The sequence below is a fragment of the Trachypithecus francoisi genome, unplaced genomic scaffold (genome assembly GCF_009764315.1).
Source record: "Trachypithecus francoisi isolate TF-2019V2 unplaced genomic scaffold, Tfra_2.0 Lachesis_group3, whole genome shotgun sequence".
In the NCBI taxonomy this organism is placed as follows: Eukaryota; Metazoa; Chordata; class Mammalia; order Primates; family Cercopithecidae; genus Trachypithecus; species Trachypithecus francoisi.
The window spans coordinates 118,040,200-118,063,112 of record NW_022681468.1 but is presented as its reverse complement, the minus strand read 5'-3'; the positions used below and the strand labels follow the sequence as shown (position 1 = coordinate 118,063,112).

General features: G+C 46.3%; 1 protein-coding gene across 2 annotated transcripts in view; it reads left to right on the top strand.

The window, feature by feature from the left end:
• The window catches only part of THSD4 (thrombospondin type 1 domain containing 4), a 702,948-nt gene that overhangs the window by 93,681 nt on the left and 586,354 nt on the right, over positions 1-22,913 (top strand). The window contains exon 4 of one of the 2 annotated variants that reach the window (XM_033189536.1): positions 2,508-2,869. In XM_033189536.1, the coding sequence (XP_033045427.1) occupies positions 2,508-2,869 (362 nt within the window). Of the gene's footprint in view, positions 1-2,507; positions 2,870-21,282; positions 21,386-22,913 lie in introns of those variants that run through there. The other variant, XM_033189537.1, reaches the window with a different exon arrangement.

Genomic DNA, 22,913 nt, shown 5'->3' with positions numbered 1-22,913 from the left:
AAATCTCCAAATGTACCAGAGATGTATTTCTGCCTTTGTTCATTTATCCCAGTGATCCTTCCACTAGAACAATTATCGAAGTGGTTTTATTTCTACTCATTTTAACCTTCTGTTTTCTAGTAACAACATAGGCAAGGAGGCCACATGCTGCAGGGGGAAAAATGAATACTAGACCAGGAGTCAGGAGACAATTTTAGTCCTGTCTGTGCCCTGCACTAGCCTGAGACCAAGGACAAGTCATAAAGTCTCCTAGGTTCTCAGTTTCTTCCCTCTAAAAGGAGCCATATAACATCACCCTCTCTGGGTGGCTAGGGGTGCTGAGGGGCCCTGGAACGTGGAACTGGCACTAGTGCTGCCTGTGCCGCAGAGCCAGGCCATTTACACATGTGCAGTCTGCGCAGCATGGGACATAGAGGAGGAGTGCGGCCTATGCCGGCCCATTTTCCTTCCTTGTTCTCCAAGTATAAGCACACTCCATTATTTTCCTAGGGCTGCCAGAATGAATTACCACAAACTGGATTGCTTAAAACACCAGACATTTACTCTCTTGAAATTCTGAAGATCAGCAGTTCAAAATCGGTGTCACTAGGGCCACGCTCCTTCCAAAGTTACTGGGGGGAGAATCCTTCCTTGCCTCTTCCAGCTTCTGGTGGCTCCAGGTATTCCTTGGCTTGTGGTTTCACTACTCCAATCTCTGCTTCAGGGGTCACACTGCCTTTGTGTCTGTGTCCGTGTCTTCTCTTCCATCTTATAAGGGCACTTGTCATTGGATTTAGGGCCCACCTGGCTTACCTAGAATGATCTCTTCTTGAGATGAGCTATGTAATTTGGCACCGAGTAGGTGCCTGAACAATTACAGTTATGACTGTGACTCCTGTTTCCTCTTCTGAGGTCTTTTCAATTCTCCCCACCCTCACCCTGCCCAGCCAGGACAGCCAGTCCCTTCCAAGAGCCTACCACAATCTTGTACTGGCTGCATAGAGCTCATCTGCTGCTGGGTCTAAGCCACTTGTGTGGACCTGTGGTGCGTTTCCCCTTGTCTTCTGGGCCTGGCTCAGTGCTGGCATACAGCTGGTGCTCAGAGTATGTCTGCATAATGAATAACCTACAGTGTGCTTGCTCTTGGCAAGGAGCCTGGCACAGTAGGTCTCTGAAATGACCAGTTAAGTGAGGGTGTAGATCACTCTTTGGATAGAGCTTTTGAACCTTCTGACATTTTTCGCCTCTTCCACGGCACCATGGCAGCAGGGACATTATTATCATTACTAACAAATATTTGTTTAGTGCCAAGTTCTTTGCTATGCACATGGATGGCCTAACTTAAATCCCATTACAGCTTACAAGATAGGTACTGGTACTATCCATCTTTAAAGCACAGTGAGCCTCAGAGAGATTCAGAAACTTCCCAGTCACACTACCAGTGAGAGGTAAAGCCAGCTGGACTTCCTGGGTCGAGTGGGGACTTGGGGAACATTTCTGTCTAGCTAGAGGATTGTAAACACACCAAACACAGGGCTCTGTGTCTAGCTAAAGGATTGTAAATGCACCAAACAGCACTCTGTAAAAACGCACCAATCAGTGCTCTGTGTCTAGCTAGAGGATTGTATATGCACCAATCAGCACTCTGTAAAATGGACCAATCAGCACTCTGTAAAATGGACCAATCAGCACTCTGTAAAATGGACCAGTCAGCAGGATGTGGGCGGGGACAAGTAAGGGAATAAAAGCTGGCTGACCGCCCCATCCAGCCAGTAGCGGCAACTCGCTCAGGTTCTCTTATATGCTGTGGAAGCTTTGTTCTTTCACTCGTCACAGAAATTCTTGCTGTTGCTCACTGTTGGAGTCTGTGCCACCTTTGAGAGCTGTAACACTCACAGCAAAGGTCCGCGGCTTCATTCTTGAAATCAGCAAGACCAGGAACTCACCCGTAAGAAGAAAGTCCATGACACCACCTTTAAGAGCTGTAACACTCACTGTGAAGGTCTGCAGCTTCGTTCTTGAAGTCAGCGAGACCACGAACCCACTGGAAGGAACAAACTCCTGACACACTAGGAAGTGTGGTGGCAGGGATGTGAACCATAGGCAGCCTGGCTCTGAAGCGGTGGCCTCTCAACCACTGTGTTAGGTTCCTTGCCGTTCCGTCAGGGAGACACAAGGCAGGAAGTCCGGTCCCTCTGGCGGGAATCCGGAAGACGAGTTGGAGCTTAAGTGGGACTCCTGAAACCACATAAGAGGTGAGGGTACCGTGCACTTGAAGCTCTCCAAGGCCGTGACACCCAAAGCCAGGGCCGCATTATGGCTTTCGCGGGCCCTAGCCATTTTTGCCTTCGCGGAGCCCTCTTTCCTCCAAAAACCAACTCTAAGCCAGGCTGGATTGTATTAATACTCCTCTTTGAAACAGACTGTGCCTACTTGTGCCCGATGGATAAGTCGACCCTGCTCAAAGCCTTCTTCCGGTGAAGAGAGAATTGGTGTTCTGGTGCCCTAACCCGCCTCTGTCTTCGCAGGTCCCGCAGCGGATGGCGGCAGAGGGCGCCCCTGAGGATGGCGGCGGCGGTGCCCCGGGAGTGTGGGGCGCCTGGGGCCCCTGGTCCGCCTGTTCGCGTAGCTGCAGCGGCGGAGTGATGGAGCAGACGCGGCCCTGCCTGCCCCTCTCCTACCGCCTGCGCAGCGGCCAGCGGCCTGGCACCCCCACGCGCGCCTTCGCGGACCACGTGGTGTCGGCCGTGCGCACGTCGGTGCCACTACACCGGAGCGGCGACAAGACGCCGGCCCTGGCCGGCACGGACGCCAGCCGCCAGGGCCCCACCGTGCTGCGGGGCAGCCGGCACCCACAGCCCCAGGGCCGCGAAGTCACCGCGGACAGAAGGTACACTCACGCCCTTGCCTGTGTCCCTCCCCCTGTCCCTGTCTCAGTTTCTGCCCCTGTCCCTGCCCCTGCCTCGGACGCTGCTCTGCACCACAGACAGTGCGACTAATGCATTGCTCTGCCAGGTGGAAAGGAGCTCTGGGCTCTACGAAGCTCCTTTCACCTTTTGATTTATTTTGCAGCCTTGTAAAGCGTTGAGGCCACTCCCACCTCACTCTGTGGTTCTGAATAATCTTCAAAGAGAGGCTAATTCTGAGAATGCCCTTACAAAGAATTTTAGGGAGACCTCCTAGAGGGGTGAAAGCAGGAGGGGAGTGCTGTCCTGGTGCCGGGAAGGAGAGATCCTCAGGTTGTGTGGATTAGAGCTGAGGACACAAGACAAGAAGACGTGTATCTAACCCGAGAGCTGATATGAGTTGCCAATCCTAGGATAAGTTGAATGTTTGGAGTCTTAGAAGGCTCCAAAGCTGTAGGCTTCCAGATTTTGTGAACTTTTCTAGTAAGTTTCTCGAAAGTTTTTTGAGTCAACACACTGGTTTGAGGATATGTCTAAGGACCTAAACTGTTTCAGAGTCCATAAAACGTAAACTCTAGAAATGGCATAGTGCCATCAAAATAGTGGTATAGTTCTAAGAAGCATAAATATGCCAAAGTAGGCAGTGCCTTGGGAAAGGTAGGGATATAGGTGCTGAGAAGAGCTTGTCAGTGAGTGAAGCAACAGATATTAACAGATCACTGCATTCATCCCTCAGTATTTGTTGGGTGTCTTAGTGCCTAGGTTCCTGATAGATCCTGGGGGAATACTAATGCAAAAACAGTAACAAAAAACAAACATGGACAAGAACAAAAAGTGTAAGATGTGCTCTCCGTGCTTAAGAAATGCATAATTCATTTGTCAAGCCCTGTTAATGCCCAGCCCTGATGAAATAGATGCTGCACATGAGGAATCAGAGGACCTAGAGCCAGTGGACAAACTGAGTTTTGAAGGTGGTGCTGCTCACCCCCAGATCCCTGCAGTACTCATCCTCCTGTGGGTGCCAGCTGAAGGGATGGAGGGCTGGATTTGGGTGGGGCCTGAGTGGGAAAGAGGCTTCTTGACAGCCTCTGTGGTTGAGAACCTAGAAGAGCTGCCTGTGGATCAGGCTCTGTTGGCCACAGGCCTGTGCTGCAGGCATTGTGCCTGTGTGTTTTGGCAGCAGGAAATTTTTTTCTTCAAATGTATTGACGGGGGCCAGTTAAACTGTTTACTATGAAGTTCCTGCAAGTTTTTATCATGCTCTTGTGATTTGACAGTTACTGATGAAATAATCCAAATATTAGCCTGGGAGGCCTGTGCTGCCTACAAATGTCATGCTCCTCCTGGCTGATGAAAATCACATTTGCTTATATTCATCAGTCATTAGGTACTTGCATAGTATATTTGACCCCAAGGAGAAATGTCAGCATGTTTTTAGGATGGCTGTCTGCTCTACTCTCTGTTTCGGGTTTGAGGTTTGAGGCAAAGGCTGTCGGAGTTTAGATGTTTAAGAAATTGTTAGGTTGCTCTGCTAGGCAACAGGAAACTTAATTGGAGTCAGATAACAAATGAAACTATTCAACCTTCCACCAGATATTTATTAAACATCTACTATGTTGTAAGACCCTGAGACATACACAAAGGTGAATAAAAGCCAGGTTTTGGGACCTCATGGCTCTTACTGACAGGCTAGAGCAGTTGTTTGCAAAGTTACTATTTTTTTTTTTAAGCAGAAGAATCCTTTCTGCAAAATCAATCTTAGATGGAGGCTTAGTTTATGTAACAACACTCGTAAAATCTGAGTTGCTTTGGTTGAAGCCTCAGAGGTATAGAAACCTGGGGTCAAGATCCAGTGGAACAGTGGTTTTCAACCTCGACTGACCGTTAGAATTTTTTTTCCAATCTTCTAGAAATCCTGACACCCACATCACACTCCAAACCAGCATCAGAATCTCTAGGGGCCACCCTCAGATGTTGGTATGATTCCATTCCAGCCAAGTTTGGGAAGCACTGGTCTGGATGAAGCTCTTTGGAGACTCAAGTTTCCATGGGAAAGATTTTGGGAATCAAATATTGTCTAGCAGAATTTTCCAAGTTTAGTGAGCACGTATCAGAATCACTTGCCGTGGAGTGGGTGGCTTGTTAAAAAGAGTTGCCAAGTCCATGCCATCTCCTATGCCTAACGGGGATTCTGATTTGTAGGTCAGTTATATGTCCTATGTATCTTCATTTTATATGCTTCTAATATAGCCTAGAGTTTGAGAACCACTACTCTAGAGGGTTGGAAAAGATGCACATCTAGATGCCTTCAATATAAGGCAGTCTGATGAGATAATAGTGACAAGGGCTCCCATGTTGAAGCATGCCTTCTGTGCAGGCATTCTTTCAAATGCATGACAACATTTACAGTTACACAACCCTGTGAGGCAGAAACTATTATTCACATTTTATAAACAATGAAACTGAGGCTGGGAGGAATGAAGTGACTTGCTCAAGATTACCACTTGAGAAGCAACAGCACTAGAATTCAAAAGAGGTCTGCCAGAGTCTGGCTCTAAAGTTGTTTTCACTGAAATGGGTATTCTGAAAATGAAGCTGCTGACTTACAGCCGGTGTGTTCAGAAAAGGTGCTTGGAGGTTGGGCTGTCTGAGCCATGTCTTGACAAACGGATAGGATTTAATAGTGAAGGCTTAGAATGAGCTGCATCTCTTCCTTGCAATGTTCAGCTCCTTTAACCAGGATAATCTTCTTTGCATCTAATCCTAGGCATCACATGAGTTCAAAAAAAAATTAGAAACCACAATCTGTATTCTTGGGGGGTGCTTACACTTTGGTGGTGGAGAAGGGCAAACCCACAAAACACTGCCCACCCTGGGAGACAGTAGAGCTATGACCAGGGTTCAGGAAGAAGGAATCTTTGTGGAATGGAACAGTCAGGGAAGACTGCACAGAGCAGGTAGGATTTGAACCTGCCCTTGATGAATAAATAGAATTTACTTAGCTGGAATATATCTGGAAACTTCTTGAGTCCACTTGCTTCCATACCAGGTGTTCGTCTCGTTAAAACAAGCACATACGTAGTATAAATCCTACTCTAAAAAGCCTCAGAAATAAAGTCAATCTTCATTGGAGCTCTCCCAAGGATTCAGAGCTTAGGAAAGTTAAACTTCTCGGAGCCTCAGAGGCTTCATCTTTCAAATGAGAGTAATAGTAATACCTATCTTGTGGGGTTGAGTAATTCAATGAAATGATACATTCATATTGCCTGGCCCATAGCGGACGCTCATCAAATACATTCATATTGCCTGGCCCATAGTGGGCGCTCATAGCAGACACTGTAACTCTCATGGGTCTGAAGGCTGTTGCTAGATAATGTGTTAGACAGAGTTCCAGTTAGAACTCAAGTGCAGCAGAAGGGATCAGGTGAACTGGGGCCACTCAGGAAGATGGAGCCAGGAACTGAGCTCCTGTCCAGAGGGGCGGGACTCTGGGCAGCACAGACTGGGTGCAGCCGAGGCCCTAGTGTCTGTGCTCCTTGCTCTCTGCCCCTTCTTAGTGTGGGTTGCTCAGAAAAATCCTCCACAAAGGGTGGCGTTCCCCTGTGATTTAGTTAGGGCAATGGCAGAGGAGGTTCCAGGCTAGGGGGTTCATCCTTCAGGTCTTGGCCAACAGATTCCATAATGGCACTCAACCAAGTCATCTTTCACCCTAGACCCAAGGCTGTGTCCCCATGATGGCTAAAGGGCAAGGGGCGAGTAGGGAAGTAGGGTGTTAGGTGAGTCCTGCAAAGCACGCCGCATTGTGGCAACTCACACCTGTGAAACCGAAGATACTCCTTGGTAGGAGCGACTTCCCCCTCAATTGCTGGAAATGGGTACCTGTAGACTAGAGGGTGCTGGCAGGAGCCCCTGTTACTATAGGACCCACCTTCACCTTTTCTTCCTCCAATTTTATTGTGTTAAAATACACGTAACATAAAATAGACCATCTTAATTATTTTTTATTTTTTTGAGACCGAGTCTCGCTCTGTCACCCAGGCTGGAGTGCAGTGGCCGGATCTCAGCTCACTGCAAGCTCCGCCTGCCGGGTTTACGCCATTCTCCTGCCTCAGCCTCCAGAGTAGCTGGGACTACAGGCACCCTCCACCTTGCCCGGCTAGTTTTTTATATTTTTTTAGTAGAGACGGGGTTTCACCGTGTTACCCAGGCTGGTCTCGATCTCCTGACCTCGTGATCCGCCCGCCTTGGCCTCCCAAAGTGCTGGGATTACAGGCTTGAGCCACTGCACCTGGCCCATCTTAACTATTTTTAAGCATACGGTTCAGTGACATTGACTATATTCATACTGTTATGCTACCATCACCACCATCCATTCACAGAACTCTTTAAAATCTTTCAAAACTGAAACTGTACCCATGAAACAATAACTTCACATTCCTTCCTTCCCCCACCCCAGCCCTCAGCCAACCATCATTCTACTTTCTTCCACTATGATTTTGACTACTCTTAAGTATCTCATGTATTTGTCTTTTTTGTGACTGGCTTATTTCACTCAACATAATGTCCTCGAGGTTTATTCCACATTGTAGCATTTTCCTTTTTGGGGCTGAATAGTATTTCGTTGCATGTATAGACCACATTTTGCTTATCCTTTCATCCGTCAGTGGACATTTAGGTTGCTTCCACATTTTAGGAATTGTGAATAACACTGCTACGAACGTGGGCATTTTCAGTTCTTTTGGGTAGAAATTGGGAAGTGGAATTGCTGGATCATAGGGTAATCATATTTTTAGATTTTTGAAGAACTGCCATACTGTTTTCTATAGCAGCTGCACTATTTTACCTTCCCACAACAGTGCACAAGGATTCCATCCTCACCAACACTTGTTTTCCGTTTTTTTGATAGTGCCCATCCTAATAGCTGTGGGGTGGTATCTCATTGTAGTTTGGTTTGCATTTCCCTAATGATTAGTGATGTTGAACTTTTTTTTATGTACTTAATGCCTGTTTGTGTATCTTCTTTGGAAAAATGTCTGTTAAGTCCTTTGAAGACCTTCCCTTTTATAACACTGAAAGCAAGGTGGATTTCTTCCCATTCCCAAAATGTCTAGGGAAAATGGCATCCAGAAAGACGCCCTGTGGCCCAGAACCCAAGTATGCAACCTAACAGAAATGCGTTGCAAATGTCTGTTGGTCAATATCACTCAGCTTCCAAAAAGACAGGCTATGAGAGCAGCGCCCTCTCTTATTTGAGGACTTCAGGTGATTTTTTTCACCACTCTGATGCTAAAGAGCCTGATATTTGGTAGGCTTTCCTTCCCACTGGACTTCCTTACATTCGCCTACATTAGCCAGCTTTTCTGGTCATTCATCACACTCATTAACCAGCTGGCATCTGGGGAATGGGATATTCGATGGCGTTAATTCAGATTTTCAAATATGAATTTGGACTAGGTAGTGCCAGGTTGACACTTTCTTCTCCTGGAGACAGTTGTGGATGGCTGGGATATGAAAGCCTCGACTATGAAAATCATGACCCTGTTCCCACTGACGGGAGTGTGTCATATTCCTCAGGCGTTTGGGGGTAGAAAGAGGTTGAGGAGGGTGGGCTTCCCGGAACTTCCCAGAGGAGTTTCCTATAGAAGTTTTTCTGTAGAGCTGATTTCCTTTTGGGACGGAGTCTGGTGGGGCAAGGAAAACTCTTGCCCAGGCATGCAGACCCACACTTCAAGAGCAGTTTGTGGCCAGCTCTCAATGCCTGGGGCTTTGAAATACAGTGCTTTATTAGAATCTAGAAGAACAGGAGCTACACACCCTGAAAGGCTGTAAACTACAGGATAGTTATGAGTGCAGCTTCTGGAATTGACAGGTTTGGATGCTCCATCTGACCCTGCCACTTGCTGGCTGTGTATCCTGCCGAAGTTACTTAACTTTTCCCTAGTGGGAATAATAATACACCTACCTCACTGAGTTGCTGTGAGTTGGATAACTCATACCACATGCTTAGCACAGTATCTCCTAAGTGCTCAGTAAAGGCGTCTCAATGCCTTCCACGTGCCAGACACATTGGCAGTTGTTTGACCTGCAGCATTTTATCTTGTCTTCATTACAACCCATGTGACAGATATGTAGTGTTCTCATTTATGGATGCCAAACTCAAGGGTCAGGGAATAAGTATCTCCTTCAAGGTCATGCAGAAGGCAAGTGAGAGAGCACAAGCCTGTGTGACATCTTGCTCCTTTCAGACCTGCTTTTCTAGAAAGCCCTTTTCAAAGTGAAAGGTAACACTCATCAATTTAGCTAAGTTTGATAAACTAACACCTCTTTGAGATGGAAAATGAAATATTTCTCTAATTATTCCCAAAGCTTTTAATGTTATATAGGAACCCTGAAACTGGCTCCACTGTGAACTCCAGAAGCCCAGAGGAAACACTACTCGCTGTCGTTAGAAGCTGGCCCTGCAAAGTCTTCATTCACATAGTTATTTGTTGTTAAGGCTGCCTCTGGATCTCAGGTCTTAATAGACATTGCCTTGTTTAAAGTTTTGTTTTCATTTGAATTCAGCCAATATTTTTGTGTATTTGCTTTGGGCCAGACACTGTGCTCGACACAGGAGGGGTAGATAGGTGAAAGAGGCGTGGTTTTCCACAGCCTCCGTGTCTGATGAGGAAATAGCTCAGGTATGAACACCTAAGGGAATGTGATGAGTGTTCTACCTGGGGGATGAGCCGAGGGCTGTGGGAGCAGAGAGGTGGGACTAATTCTTGGGGAACAAGGTCACTTAATGGTGGAGGGTACTTTCTTGAATGATCAGTTTGCATTTTTTAGGTGGAAAAGATGGGAAAGAGCTGGGAAAGGCTTGGTGTGGCTGGGGGATGAGGTGGTTTGCCCACACAAAGTGGAGAAGAAGTGCTCCTTACCTTTGAGCGGCTCATGCTGGTGGGGTGGAGCAGGAAGACAAGCAGGCATTTACAAGTCAAGTACCCAGGGAGGAGAGGGGAAGACAGCGGAGGACTGGGGGAGCCAGGGAAGCCTTTGGAGGAATAATTGAGCTGTGCTTTGAAAAGGAAAGATTTTAGCAAAGCCCAAGAATGAGGAGGGCCTTCCTGCAAAGAGCAAATCGTCAGGGTGGAGACCTGGAGGTGTGAGTGAGCATGTCGTGTTCATAAATGGTCTGGTGGGGCTGCAGCACAGCCTGTAAATGGGGGAGTGTCCAGGCGAGACTGGGGAAGTCCACAGGCTCCTTTCCAGAGAGGAACTTTAAAGCAGTCCTAAGGGGACTGAACACGAAATTCTCAGAGTAAGACAGTCCCTATAAACACGGATGGCCAACATTTTTTTCTGTGAGATGATGTATATAGTGTAAAGCCCATCTAAATTTCTCCTTAATGCCCTGTGCTTTTCAGACTGTTTGGCTATGCCATCCACCACCCCATCTCTGTCAATCTAGGAAGACAGGGTTAATTGTCTGGGGGCTAAGGCTTGATCCTGTAGTTTTGTAACAGGTTTATTAGTTTCCCGTTGGTGTTGGAAAACTCGCTACACACTTAGTTGCTTAAAAAAACATACCACTTTATTCACTTACAGTTCTGGAAGTCAGAAGGCCGAAGTCAAGGTGTTAGCAGGACTGCATTCCTTCTGGGGGTGTTAGCAGGACTGCATTCCTTCTGGGGGCTTCAAGGAGAAACTGTGTCCTTCCCTTCTCCAGCTCTGAGAGGCTGCCTACATGCATTGGCTGGTGGCCTCTCCTCCCATTACTCTGATCTCTTGCTTCTGTAATCTCATCTCCTTCTCTGACTCTTCTCCTCCTACGTCCCACTTATAAGGAGGACCCTTGTGATTACACTGGGCCCACCCAGGTAATCCAGGATAACCCCCATCACAAAATATTTAATTTAATAATCAACACAAAGTCCCATTACCATATAAAGTAACATTCACAGGTTCTGGGGTTTAGGATGTAGACATCTTTGGAAGGGAAGGGGGACGTTATCAGTCTACCATAATACTACTTGCATTTTGGGGTCTTATGATTACTCAAGCAATAGGACAACTTCTGTGCCAGCAGGACCACCTGCCACTTTCCCCCATCCACTCTGGTTGTTGTTTATGGGAAATTTAGTGATCCTGTTTCCCAGAAAAATGATGAAGAGGAAAAACCATGCATCCCCACCCTACCCTTAAGCATTCTTTAGAAGTGTTTTTGAAGGACAGTGACAATAATGAAGTTAAAAATAGCAGCCAGTATAAAGAGTTTTGTACCCCAAGTTCAGAGTTCAGTCCTCAGCTCTTATGAATGCTTTATCCTGGACAAGTCACCTCATTTCTCTAGGCCTGAGTTTCTACATTCATAAAATAAAGAGGTCCTTATTCTAGTCATTAAGGGGTCTTGCTTTTTATTGATGTATTATTGAGACCAACTGCTGTTTTAAATGTTCCTGTCATCTTTTCTGCCACCCAGAGTAATGGGAAGAGAAGGTGAGTAGGAAACGCAGCTCTTTTTTTTTTTTTTTTTTTTTTTTTTTTTTGTTGAGACGGAGTCTCGCTCTGTCGCCCAGGCTGGAGTGCAGTGGCCGGATCTCAGCTCACTGCAAGCTCCGCCTCCCGGGTTTACGCCATTCTCCTGCCTCAGCCTCCCGAGAAGCTGGGACTACAGGCGCCCGCCACCTCGCCCGGCTAGTTTTTTGTATTTTTAGTAGAGACGGGGTTTCACTGTGTTCGCCAGGATGGTCTCGATCTCCTGACCTCATGATCCGCCCGTCTCGGCCTCCCAAAGTGCTGGGATTACAGGCTTGAGCCACCGCGCCCGGCCGCAGCTCTTAAACACATTTTCTTTTTCTTTTTTTTTTTATTTTTTGAGATGGAGTCTCGCTCTGTTGCCCAGGCGGGAGTGCAGTGGCACAGTCTTGGTTCACTGTAACCTCTGCCTCCTGGATTCAGATGATTCTCCTGCCTCAGCCTCCTGAGTAGCTGGGACTACCGGCGTGCGCCACCACACTTGGCAAATCTTTGTTTTTAGTAGGGACAGGGTTTCACCATGTTGGCCAGGTTGGTCTCGAACTCCTGACCTCAAGTGATCTGCTTGTCTGGGCCTCCCAGAGTATTGGGATTAAAGGCGTGAGCTACCGTGCTGGGCCTCAAACACCTTTCCAAACATGCTTCTGGAATGTGATGGTTTTTCTCTGTAGATGCACTGACACTGTACCTCTTCAAATCCCTCCATTCAGACTTTTGTCTCATGAGTTTTTCTTAAAAGTGTTGTTCACACATCTGTCCTCCTTTTGCTAGTCTCTTGGACAGCCCCCTTCCATGGACGGGATCATTATTTCGTGCCTTATAGAAACCCCTGGGCTGGGAATCATTAGACCCCACTTCCTGTCTCAGCTCCATCATCTGCTAACTGGGTGACCTATGGGAATCACAATGTAATCTATAAAATATGAATAATTATATGTCCTCTGGCTACCACACAAGACTTGTTGTGAGGGTCAAATGAGGTAACAGCTGTAAAAGTACTTTGAAAAACATAAAGACACTATTCCAGAACAACATGGCTTGATTGTTTTATTACCATTGACTAGGTAATTTTTGGGATTTAGAGACGTGTATCCCTTTCTGTAATTTGTTGTCTGTGTGTCCATGTTCATGTGTGTGCAGGAGCACGTGTGTGTGTATTTGCATGTGCACACATGGATGTATGTGTGTTTGTTTGAAAGGTTCATTCGTTTTGAAACAGGTCAGCCTGCATCAGGCCTGGATCACAAGTTTTACCCACACATTCCCACCTCCCCTGGAAACTGTCCCTGGCTGCAGGTAGGAATCATTTGTTTTTTCAGCTCCTCCTTTCGTGTGCTTTGTGGAGGCTACTTGCACTTCATCGGTAATAACTTTGGAGCAACATTTTGTTTCTTTCCTGGGGGCTCCTAGAGCTGACTGGGCCTCTTCATGATGCTGGATAGGAAAACTTGCTGTTAATTAAACTTCACAAAGCCACATGCTGATTTCCTGACCTTAAGTCGATACCCAGGGAGTCTTGTTACCTACAGGGGGGCAGAAACCACATAGCAAGAAGGGAAATCTTTGGCCTTATCTGTGTTTCTCCTTGGAAAACCTCCCTGACCATCCTGGGTAGTCAGCAGAGAAAGCGGATACAAGTGTTTGAAATGTATACTCTTTGTTTTTGGCATTTTTCGTTTTCCTACTTCAAGGGAATTTTTGTTTTTTTACCTTCCGAAGCAGGAATAGCACTTAGTCCCTGAATTGTTTGACAAGAAGTTACCTGTTGATGTTAAGCAGATAAACGGTGTTCTAATATGCTTTGATTTCTAAATCAGAAACCTTAGCCCTTTTCAGTAACAGAGTTTGTAGCAGAGCTAGGCCCGATGGTATGTACATTTCTGCCTGTAGGTTAGGAAGGATTGGAGCCAGATTTTAAGCTTGAGTTACTCTGATCTCAGACAAGGCTTCAAAGAGCCCTTGTTCATTTATTGCGGTATTTCATTAAGTGTCAGAAGTATTTCATTAGTTATCAGAACAAAGATCACATTCGCCATAAGAATGCTGCATTGAACTTTTTCCAAGGCCTTCATAACTCTATTTCCAGAAGAAAGATGCGATGGGCTATGGAAAAAGCCTGACTACAATTTGTGTGTCCCAGAACGAGGATCTCAGTTCTGCATCTGGAATCCACTAAGGCTTTTCCTCCAGTGCACACCTGGTGCCTGTCTGCGATGCCTTCATATAAGGATGGGAGGAAGGAGTTTCCCGCATGTGGGGGTTACTGTTGTTTCCTTTGCTCATCCTACCTGCAGGAGCCTGCACGTGTTGTCGATTCAGTCATAGTCATCACAGCCATTTTTGCAGGACCTACTATGTGCCACATCATTGACATGTACTAGTTGAACCTCAGCCAGCTCCAGTTTACAGAGGACACTGAACTGAGGTAAAGAAGTCCCCAGCATCCTGCTCCAGGAAGGAACGGAATGGGATTTGAGTGCAGGGTTCCCTGACCGTAACATCCTTGCTCTTCTTATTGCCACCCTGAGCCCACAGTGTGGACACAGGTAATTTACGTGAGGTTTAGGGGACACTTGCTGTGGTTGACCTGTAATACACATGGTCTCCCTGTTGGTTCTCAGGATAAAGTGCTCACATCCCTCAAGGACTTTTTAGGTCCTCACTTGCTTGTCAATCCATAAGCCCTTTTCTGGATGTGTAGTCCTTTTGTCTCATTTCTATTAATAGTAACAAGAGCAATGACAGCTGATGTTTATCGATGGTTTCCTCTGTAGTAGGCTGAATAATTCCCTGCCCTCTCCCACTCAGTCCTCAAAGATAGCAGGTCCTAGTCCTGGAGCCTGTAAATGCTAATGTATTTGGAAAAAGGGTCTTTGCGGATGTGATTAAGTATCTTGAGATGGGGAGAGTATTCTGGGTTATTCAGGTGAGTTCTATGTGCAATTATGAATGTCCTTATAAGAGACAAGCAGAGGGAGATGTAATATGTAGGCACACAATGAGGAGGCTGATGTGAAGACAGAATAGAGAGAGACTTGAAGATGCAGCTCTTGAAGACTATAATGATATAGCCACAGCCAAGGCATGCTGGCAGCCACCAGAAGCTGGAAGAGGCCAGGAAACAGATCCTCCCCTACAGCCTCTGAAAGGAGCACAGCCCTGCTGCCACCTAGATTTCAGCCTAGTGATGCTGATTTCAAACTTCCGGCCTCCAGAGCTGTAAAAGAATAGATTTCTATTGTTTTAAATCACCAAGTTTGTGGTACCCTGTTACAGCAGCTACAGAAACTAGTGCACTGTAGGAGGCTCTGAGCTAAACCTCATAGGACCCTTATGCATAAACTATCTTTAGTGTGTCTTGTGTAACATGAGAAGAATTCTGTGCTTATAGCGACAATATGATGAGCTCTGGGTCCTAGAGCTAGTAGCTAGTAGGCTGCAGAGCAGGAATTTAGACCAGAGAACCTGGCTTTAAGGCCCAGCTTGTAACACAGAGTTATTCTGCCTTCCTGCTCCCAACTCCATTCTCGCCCTTATGCCAGGTCAGGCCTTGCCTCAGAGCCTTCCTTTCCCCACTTACGGTTTAGCTTCCAAGCACACAATGTATTTCATCTTCCCTCATGAATCTTTTTTCATGCAGAAGCATTGGGTTCTCCTATGGGCCACATGGATCCAGTAGCAATTAAGATTGCCCTTTTCCTCAGTGATTGGACCACAGTTCATTGTGGGCTACTGCTGAGAACGTTTCTTTTCTTGATTTGGGGGGAAACAATAATTTTTCCCATTTACAGTAAGTCCTTACTTGAAATAGTCCATCCCTGTAATCCTCCATGAATGGGAATTTGGTATTTAAAAGCTGTGCTGTATTGCAATTGTTAAGCTCTTTAGAGGCTTGCTTTTATTCATTCAGTCACGTTTGTCAATATCTGTTCACACAGACTTACTTACTAGCTTGGACAGGTTCTTCAATGTCTCTTAGACTCAGTTTCCTCATCTGTAAAATAAAGTAATGGCCTACTTTGCTGTTTACAGTGTTGGTTAAATGGGATTACACACATAATGCATTTAGCAGGTGTTTGATACAGCATAGCCATCTACATACAGAATGTATTATTTAAATACATTTGTCCCTTGGTGTCCAGTGGGGATTGATATTGATTCCAGGACTCCCCTGCAGACACCAAAATCTGAGGATGTACAAGCCCCTTTTATAAGATGGTGTAGTATTTGCATCTAACCTACACACATCCTCCTATACTTTAAATCATTCCTCAATTATATATGATACTAATACAATGTAAATACTTTGTAAATAGTTGTGCTGTATTGTTTAGGGAATAATGACAAGAAAAGAGTCTATGTATGTTCAATATTGAGGCAACCATCCATGTTTTTTCACAATATTTTTGATCCACAGTTCGTTGAATCCACAGATGCGGAACTCATGGATATGGCTGACTACACACTGTGCTAAGTATTTTTAGGGATGGGTAAACTCGAATACAGTTCTCTCCTGGCTTTAATTAACTGAAGGTGACAGACTTGCACCTAAATAACTTTTAATGCAAGGAAGAAAGTTTTGCCTCTTCTTATTATCATTATTGATAGTTATACTTGAGATGCTTCATACCTATAATAAAGAAAGAAATAGAAGTGATATAGAGTAAGTGGGTACATAGGCAGTGATACAGAAATTCAGACTGGGAGAAACATCCAGAATATGAGAGAAATACCATTGCTTCCTCCACGAGCCTTTCACATAAAAGATGCTCAAGAAGTATAGTTGTGTTATAATCATTATTGCTGTTGTATTAATGTATTTAGCAGAACTTACTGCTGAAAATAGTTCTTCAGGTTCCTTCAACCTGCTGGGGGTCGGCCGCTAGGGCAGAAGGCACTGTTTGACATTCCCCGGGAGAGAGGGGATAGGAGCTCGCATTTGCTTAGCACCTGCTCTGGCCAGGCACTGGGCCCCACAGGTAAACTCATGTAGTCTCCTCTAACCCCCGTAGTCCTGGAGGGCCACTCAGGTTCAGATTACAACCCATACTAACAACAGACGTGACTCCTAAGAGGGCTTCTCTTAGTTACGCTGGAGAAATGAATGCATTTACTGTTCTTTCATGCAAAACCGCCTCCGTACTCCTCAGTCTCATGTTTGGCTACCTGCCCCTGCAACAGTTCTCACATATCACATTGGAGACTCTGTGTTTTTTACCTTCAGGGCAATGCAGCCATCACGATAACTACCATTTACAGAGCATCCACTGAGGGCCAAGCCCTGTGCTCGGCGCTTTCCCTGAATCATTGTGTTTATCTGCACAGCAGCCAAGGGTGGGAGGCATTGTTTTCTCCATTTTGCTGCTGGAGAGAGGGTGTGGAATGACTTGCCCACAGTGACACAGGTAATTAGTGGCTAATTTGGCCTGTCTGATGGAATACCTGGGCTCTTTCTACCATCCCATGTTACCACCTCTGTCCCTGTTGGTCTCGTACTCTCTTCACCTTCAGAGATGTCTTTCCCAGCACAAAATAGGGTAAGAAAATCATCTTTGCTCTGAGCTATCTAATATTCTCTCAGCCTTAGCTGGAAACTTCCACTGATTCATTTCTTACCTTTGTGCGAATCCAAAAAGATGCCTCTTCCTCTGGTCAGATTCATCTGCCTGCTGGGAGGACACACTGGATTTCAACTCCCAGTTGTCATTGTGTAGTGAGTAGTCTGCTCAACTGTAGGTGACATCCTTGCAGCCTCTCCACCATTGATTTCTGTGGCACTAGAATTGGTTCCCTTGAACACCCACTCACTTGTCCTTATTCCGCTCCTCTGGGCCCACACTGAATAAGGCACCTGAAGGTCAGTTCTGGAAACCCAGATCACTCTGATGCACAGCAGCACCCGTGAGCACTGTGGTTGGCTTGTTCTTCCGGAAACTTGGCTGATTTTCAAACACAATCCTAGAAGAAGAGAGGCCACCTGATGGCAGTATCTAGGGGTGCGAGTCTACATCATCTCCTAGGGTCATTTCCCCCAGAAGGTCTGAGTTCTTTATTCTTAAGGTTGCTGCTCTGTTTTATTTTGGCAGCTGGTGTTGGGGGACACCCCCATGGAACTCACATCCTGGGAGGCTGATGGGTGGGTCACTGAGGATAGGGTCTTCTAGAGGCTTGACCTCCTGGTGCAAAAAAAGCCTTTAAACATCTAAGTGGCTCTAAAACCACCTTTCTGCTTTCTCTGCCTAGGTGGCTTGCCTCTTGATTCCTGGAAGAGCTCCTGAATCCATCTGTGAAAAGACCTCTTTCTTTTCACTTTATGGAACACATTTGTCATTCCTCCCTGTGGCCATATCTCCCATAAGCCTGTGGGGTCCTTCTTTCCTAAAGACTCCGAGCGAACCTGTCAGCTGATTCTCATGCTGGCTTTAAACTCAGATCAGCACCTTGTGGGGAGCAGCAGCAGCAGATCTGGTCAAACCTGCAGCTAACGTGTGTGACACTGTGTGCTGCACAGTAGGCGACCAGGGAAGCTTTCGAAAGTTTTCATCATCTTAATTTTTATTTCCCTAAGTGGTCAGAGTTTCACCTCTTATCTTCTGTAGACACCAGGTAATTTATTACCCAGAACAGCCCTGGCAGGAATTTCAGTCTTAGAACTTTTAAGAAGACATCTGCACTCAACCTAAACCATTTGCTCGCAGCCTCTTTGAACTTAGCACATGATATCCTTTCTCCCTTTGGCAGGTGATCTAGTGGAACAGGGCGGGTTTTAGGAAAACAGGGCTCTCTTTCCAGCTCGAGGCTGCACGCTCCCTTCCGCCCAGCTTGCCTTGGCTCAAGCGGCTCCTTGGTGAACACACATGTTTCTGGTCCTCAGCTGCTGCTCCCTCCCATTTTTCCTCCCTTTAGTTTCAGCTCTCAGGTCGCTCTAGGTAGCCACTGGCTACTGATCTAATTTTCCTAGCTCCCTTTAATTCCCACCCAGATGTGTGGGGATGCCTTGACTTCTTGCGTATGGAAACTCCTAGCCTTTTTGTCTACTGATTTGAATTAATCCAAAGCAGTAGCCTTTATTGACCCATTCGTTAGAGATGCTGAGCAACGAGGCTCTGGGCCCACCCATGTGTCACTTAAGCATACATTCCCGGGATGCCTCTATGTCAGACTCAGAGCTAGTCTCAGGGATCAGGCACACACCAATAAGAAACAGGGAGCGTAGCCCTGGAGAATGAAGCTTACTAGTACAGTGCTAATGTGGCAAAGGGGTGAGCAGACTGCCCCCGAGAGTACTAACAGTGGGGAGAGCACATGGGCGCTAGTGTTTATGTTGGGCCTGGAAGTACAGAATTAGGTAGGGTAGGGTTCCAGGAGGGAGTCTTGCAGCACAAGAGCCCTGTGTGTTTGGGAAATGGTGAGTCATTAGTGATGGTTGGAAAGTGTAGGGTTGTGGGCAGGATACAGGGGAGGGAGATGAAGACTGGAGTTGAATCTGGGAAGACAGACTGAAACCAGATGATGAAGAATGGAATGTGATATCAAACCAAATGTGCCCTAAAACTATCTAAGTTTGAACTTTATGTTCTAGGCAGAGATGAGCCAGGTGGGTCTTTCAAATAGAGAGTAATGACCAGGGCTGTGCTTAGAAAGATAAATCCAGTGGAGAGGGAAGTCAGAAGTGTGTGAGGTTCCTTACTTGGGTACCTGACAGGTGGGGATGTTGTTGGCCGCACTAGGAATATGCACTGGGGTGTTTGTCATCATTGAAAAGATTAGACTAGATATCATAGAGTCATTGTTGTTCTTCCCACAGGCTATGAGATTCAAGCATATTCAGACACTTAAGAAGCTTCTGTCTCGGCATGAGCTTGATGCTGGTCTTTGCTGATCTAAAATATTTCTGGGAGTATGTGACTTTTCTGTTCTTGATGGAGATAGTTCAGAGGAATATTTTGTCCCTGAGCTATTTCTGTCCCTCTGGTCTTTGGGGCTTACAGTATATTTATAAGTGGGCATTTTATGTCCAAATTGAAATGTCTGCATGTTTACGCATTAAGATTACTGATTTGGTTTCTCTTTTTGACACTGCTTACACAGCAGCATGAAAGGGTAAGAAATGACAAATGAGTCTGCTTCAACTCCACCTCACTGGGTCTGCTGCCCAGGGGAAATCATTGCCCAGAGTTTCCTTTTGATCAATTCAGAAATATATTCTGTATATATTTTGTACATTTTTTATATACTGTGTACATTTTTTCTTTAAAAAAAAAAAACCACATGCAAATGAAAGCATGTTTAGTGTCCTCAGCTTAGTATATTTACTGTCTTATTCTTTTTCACTTAACTATGTTTTTGAGATCTTTCTATATCAGTATATACACAGCTGCCTCATTCTTTTAAACAGCTGCATGGTACTCCGGTATCTGAATGCACCATAATTGAGCTAGCTCCTTATGTTCCTGTTTAAGGATACTTAGATTGTCTTTCAGATTTACAATTTACAACCACCACTCAGGTATGCAGAACACAATTTATTTTTCTGTAACTAAATGTGGTTCATGAGCCTCTGCTTCTATTGCTGAAGGAAAACTTTGCCAATTCCAGGAGACTCAGATGCTCAGACACTCCATGTTAAGCATGATCAATTCAGGGTTTATGCTCAACTCAGTTAGGACTCTCTCCTCTCCTCTTCCCAGGAGGTGTGACCTGGATCCCCAGGTGAGGGGCACCTGTGCAGGCTTGGCAAAGGAAGCAAGCTGTTGGGCATGCTTCAAGCTTCACCTTCCACCCTTGCTGTGGCTGCTGCTGAAATATCTGCATATACCCTCCTGGCCTTCTGTCACCAAGGGCCACATACTCTGTGGAACCACAAAGGGGTGGCCCACCCACTCTCAGGTGGGCCCCTCCACCTTGACGCCTCCCTCCCACATCCTAGTCAGGTGCCATGTTGGACACTGGCTTCCCCATAAAGCGTGCAAGTCCCTTCTGTTCTCAGGCCCCTAAACACATCTGGGATTTCTATTGCTCCCCAGCCCAGGCCACTGCATTCTGTCCTAATCTCTGAATACTGCCTTTTGGTTCCTCCCTCACCTGCCTGCTAGTCAAACTCTCCACTCGCCCAGGCTGGAGTGCAATGGTGTGATCTTGGCTCACTGCAACCTCCACTTCCCGATTCAAGCAATTCTTGTGCCTCAGCCACAGGCATATACCCACCACGCCCAGCTAGTTTTTGTATTTTTAGTAGAGATGGGGTTTCACCATGTTGGCCAGGCTGGTCTTGAACTCCTGACCTCAGGTGATCCACCTGCTTCGGCCTCCCAAAGTCCTGGGATTACAGGTGTGAGCCACCACACCCAGCCTGCTAGTCAAACTCTTAATTTCCTTGGATTCAGAAAGGTTATTCCAAGGTGATAACACTTCTTCATAGTCTGTAGTATAAGCTCTACATCTGCCTGCTGTGCTCCAGTTGGCTCTTGACGGATAAAGCTCAGTTTTTCCAATTTAAAGAAACCTTTTCACTGGGCATGGTGGCTCACGCCTGTAATCCTAGCACTTTGGGAGGCTGAGGCAGGCGGATCATGAGGTCAGGAGTTCGAGACCAGCCTGGCCAACATGGTGAAACCCCGTCTCTACTAAAAATACAAAAATTAGCTGCGTGTGGTGGCACGTGCCTGTAATTCCAGCAAATCAGGAGGCTGGGCAGGAGAACTGCTTGTCCCAGGACCTGGGAGGTGGAGGTTGCAGTGAGCCAAGATCACACCATTGCACTACAGCCTGGGCAACATGAGTGAAACTCTGTCTCAAAAAAAAAAAAAAAGAAACCTTTTCTCATTCTGATCTTTGACTCTTCCTTTCTCTGGAGCTATAATCTTCAGTCTCATTCTAGAAGAACTGTGTGGAAAGAAGGAACGACTGAAGTGCACTGGCCAGTTCCTCAGATCACTGTCCTGCTGTGGTTTCAGGTGTCCTGCTAGCTCCCCAGGGCTGCGGTGAGGATCCCCACACTCACGTCTCTGTGTGCTCTTATAAGCACTTGAGAAGGAGAATTCCTAGGTATAATTTCTACCACTTAGTATTGTTTTGATGTCTATAAAAATCTTTTGAAAAGATACATGTGGTCATACTAAAATATTTTGGCAAAAAGCATTTCACTTGATAGTCATTGTGAATTACATCTCCCTCCTCCTTCTCCTAGCTTAAAGTGCCAATGCTTTGTCTCAATGCCAGGAGAAATAGAGGAGTGTCTGTCCACATTTCGGAGGCTGGCACTGAGGCAGCCCTCACATGCAGTACCTCCACATTTGTAACCAGGACCCTGTGATACTTAGTCTCCAGGAAATTTGCCCCAAAACTTTGCCTTGGGAGTTTAGCCTTGCTATATAGTCACAGTTCAAATGCAAATGTGGCATAAAGGCTCTCTTTAAGCCACATGGACATTATTCATTAGACATAGTAAAATCCAGTAATATCTTAGATTTTCTCCGCAGAATCTAGTACGGGGACTTAGATTCCCTGCTAACTTAACAGCTTTCTCCAACAATAAATAGTCTTTCATCTCATGAGCTTCCTTCCCATCTTCCCTATGGAAGAATTTATTTCTGTTTATGTAGCAGCTCAACTTAGGTACCAAGATGCAAGTAATGCCACCTCGCTCTCTTTTTTTTGGAGACTGGGTCTTGCTCTGTTTCCCAGGCTGGCGTGCACTGGCATGATCTCAGCTCACTGCCATCTCTGCCTCTTAGTTCAAGCAAATCTTGTGCCTCAGCCTCCTGAGTAGCTGGGACCACAGGTGTGCACCCATCATGCCTGGCTAATTTTTTGTATTTTTAGTAGAGGTGGGGTTTTGCCATGTTGGCCAGGCTGGTCTGGAACTCTGGAACTCCTGGCCTTAAGTGATCTGCCCGCCTCAGCCTCCAAAAGTGCTGGGATTACAGGTGTGAGCCACCATGCTGGCTGAAATGCCACTGCTCTTAATGCTATACAACTCAGGACCTCCAAGGTTAAACAACGCAAGGAGACTTTCCACGCGAGCGGGGTGGCCAGCCTCATTGCCCATCTTTCGTGGAGTTCTGCTTTCCCGTGGGTTTCTCGGGCTCCACTCCTCTGGTTCCTCGAGGGCAGTCCCTGGGGCTGCTGCTCTGTAGGATGCTGTGGTCCATGTGGGGTTCATGTTAGCCAGCTGAGAGAGGCAGGGCCCCTCAAAGGAACTTGACTGGGCTCTAAGGGAAAACAAGATGTAAATAAACATGGAGAGCCTAAGAGACACAAACAGCCTGGCTGTGGAGGGCAGGGCTGTCACTCTGCCCACTCCCCTCTGTCCTGGAAACTGAGAGGTAGGAAGCCCCCCTCTAGCTGCAGGCTGCTGACAGCTTTGCCTGGGTGGCTTTCCAGCTGTGACAGCTCTTGAGCTCTTAATTCTTCACTCCTTTTGAAAATAAAGGCTGAGTCTTAGCCTCTGCTGGGTCCCCCTCCATTCTAAGGACCTGTCTCTTCTCTAGGTGTTTGATACCAGAAATG